At 42.1% G+C, this 1,542-nt stretch overlaps 1 protein-coding gene across 1 annotated transcript; it reads right to left on the bottom strand.

Moving 5' to 3' along the window:
- Window positions 1-446: 446 nt before the first annotated feature.
- Window positions 447-1,020, bottom strand: LOC131436107 (uncharacterized). The gene is made up of 2 exons (XM_058604602.1): window positions 741-1,020; window positions 447-676 (listed from the first exon to the last, which is right to left on the bottom strand). The coding sequence occupies exons 1-2, from the start codon at window positions 927-929 to the stop codon at window positions 506-508; spliced, it is 360 nt and encodes a 119-aa protein (XP_058460585.1). The 5' UTR covers window positions 930-1,020; the 3' UTR covers window positions 447-505.
- Window positions 1,021-1,542: the final 522 nt, after the last annotated feature.

Genomic DNA, 1,542 nt, shown 5'->3' with positions numbered 1-1,542 from the left:
TATCGGACCATTCCGAAACGGCAATGTGCCGACGAGTTCTCCACGGAGACAATTGTGAGGTTGCGAATGGCGTGGCAGGGGGACATAACCTTCAACAGATATGGTTTCCACTGCTTAGCAAAACCATGCCGTATGTGAGAATGCCTTGCGGCTACGATCAAAGGAAACTGTAGATGCACGAAGAAAAATTGATTTCATCAAACCAGATTCTTTCCGATAAAGGTGAGATATGTTTGAAAATATTGCCTCTGAGAATTGAACCAACTGCAACTGCACTATAAGGTGACTCAATTCTTGAGTCACAAGCCGTAGACACAAACCTGTATGCACGGATCACGTTAGAAAACTTAGCAGGGTCAAAACAGGATGGAATAATTTAAGTTACCTCAACTTTTTACGTACGACGTACTACGACCAATTGCGTACTTATTATTAAGCAATGAATGTTTACACACAAAACTGCTTTATTCAAAGCTTCATGAAACACAAAACGGCCTTATGAGTATTACGGAGTACAGTAAAAGTCAAATATAATGTTATACGGCAAGTGCGATTTTCCGAGCACGTTGAAATTCACTGTATTTGTCCCCACGTTGCCACTTTCGATCTGCACGGTGTATCCATAAGTCGACTCCCTGTCGGCATTCACGGTTACCATGGTGATCAGTTTGGTAGCCTAGAAATAAATTTTCACATTGTTCAACACCACCACGAAATTTTGATCTTCCTACTGAACTCACCGAATTCGTGGTATATCCTACTCTGGCGGGAGTCGAAGTTCCTTTGGTAAGCGTCTTCTGCTGACACAGCACATCCGTAACGGCCCGGGAACCGAAGAAGTAGCTCAGATCATCAGCTGCCCGGACTGGAACCAGCAGCGTCAGCAACAGGAAGCAACAGACCGAACTGAGCACAACGATGGAGGCCATTTTTTTTTAATTTATTTTATTTCGCAGGTTTCGGCGCAGATTTGCGACTTTTAATTCGGTTTTCCCAAATGCACCGATGCCGTCGGGTCAACTGAAACGAACGGGAGAAATGCAGGCACTCTTATATTGACTTTAACCGAAAGTGTTTTACGCAAGACCGGATCTTTTGGGGTAATAAATTGCTTCTGATAGTTTATGCAATTGCATGGCATATGTTATTGCATCATCGCCATCGTTCGGGTGGCTCATCGGAATTGGCAATCGAAACTGGAAATAAAACGCTTTTCGAAAATAGTGCTGATGAATAGAAAGCAAACATTAAATAACTAGAATATTATACTCGACCAATAGATTTGCTTTGAAACTCTCATAATTTCGGGTTATTCAATGGAGCAGAACGCACACAAGTGATGCCATGGGTAAGGTGTGACAAGATGAGGCAAAATATACACAAAAAACTACAAAGATCAATCCCATGGGGTTGTTCGAGCCATTGATGTGGACCAATGCAACCAAAATTTCTAATGATCTACAATCAAACGTCACACTTTTGAATCTGCAATTGCACGAGAGTCTGTTTAGATCGATCTTGATTAGGAATCAACATCGAACA

Source organism: Malaya genurostris, chromosome 3, assembly GCF_030247185.1.
Source record: "Malaya genurostris strain Urasoe2022 chromosome 3, Malgen_1.1, whole genome shotgun sequence".
Classification (NCBI taxonomy): domain Eukaryota; kingdom Metazoa; phylum Arthropoda; class Insecta; order Diptera; family Culicidae; genus Malaya; species Malaya genurostris.
This window is presented reverse-complemented; position numbering and strand designations above follow the sequence as displayed.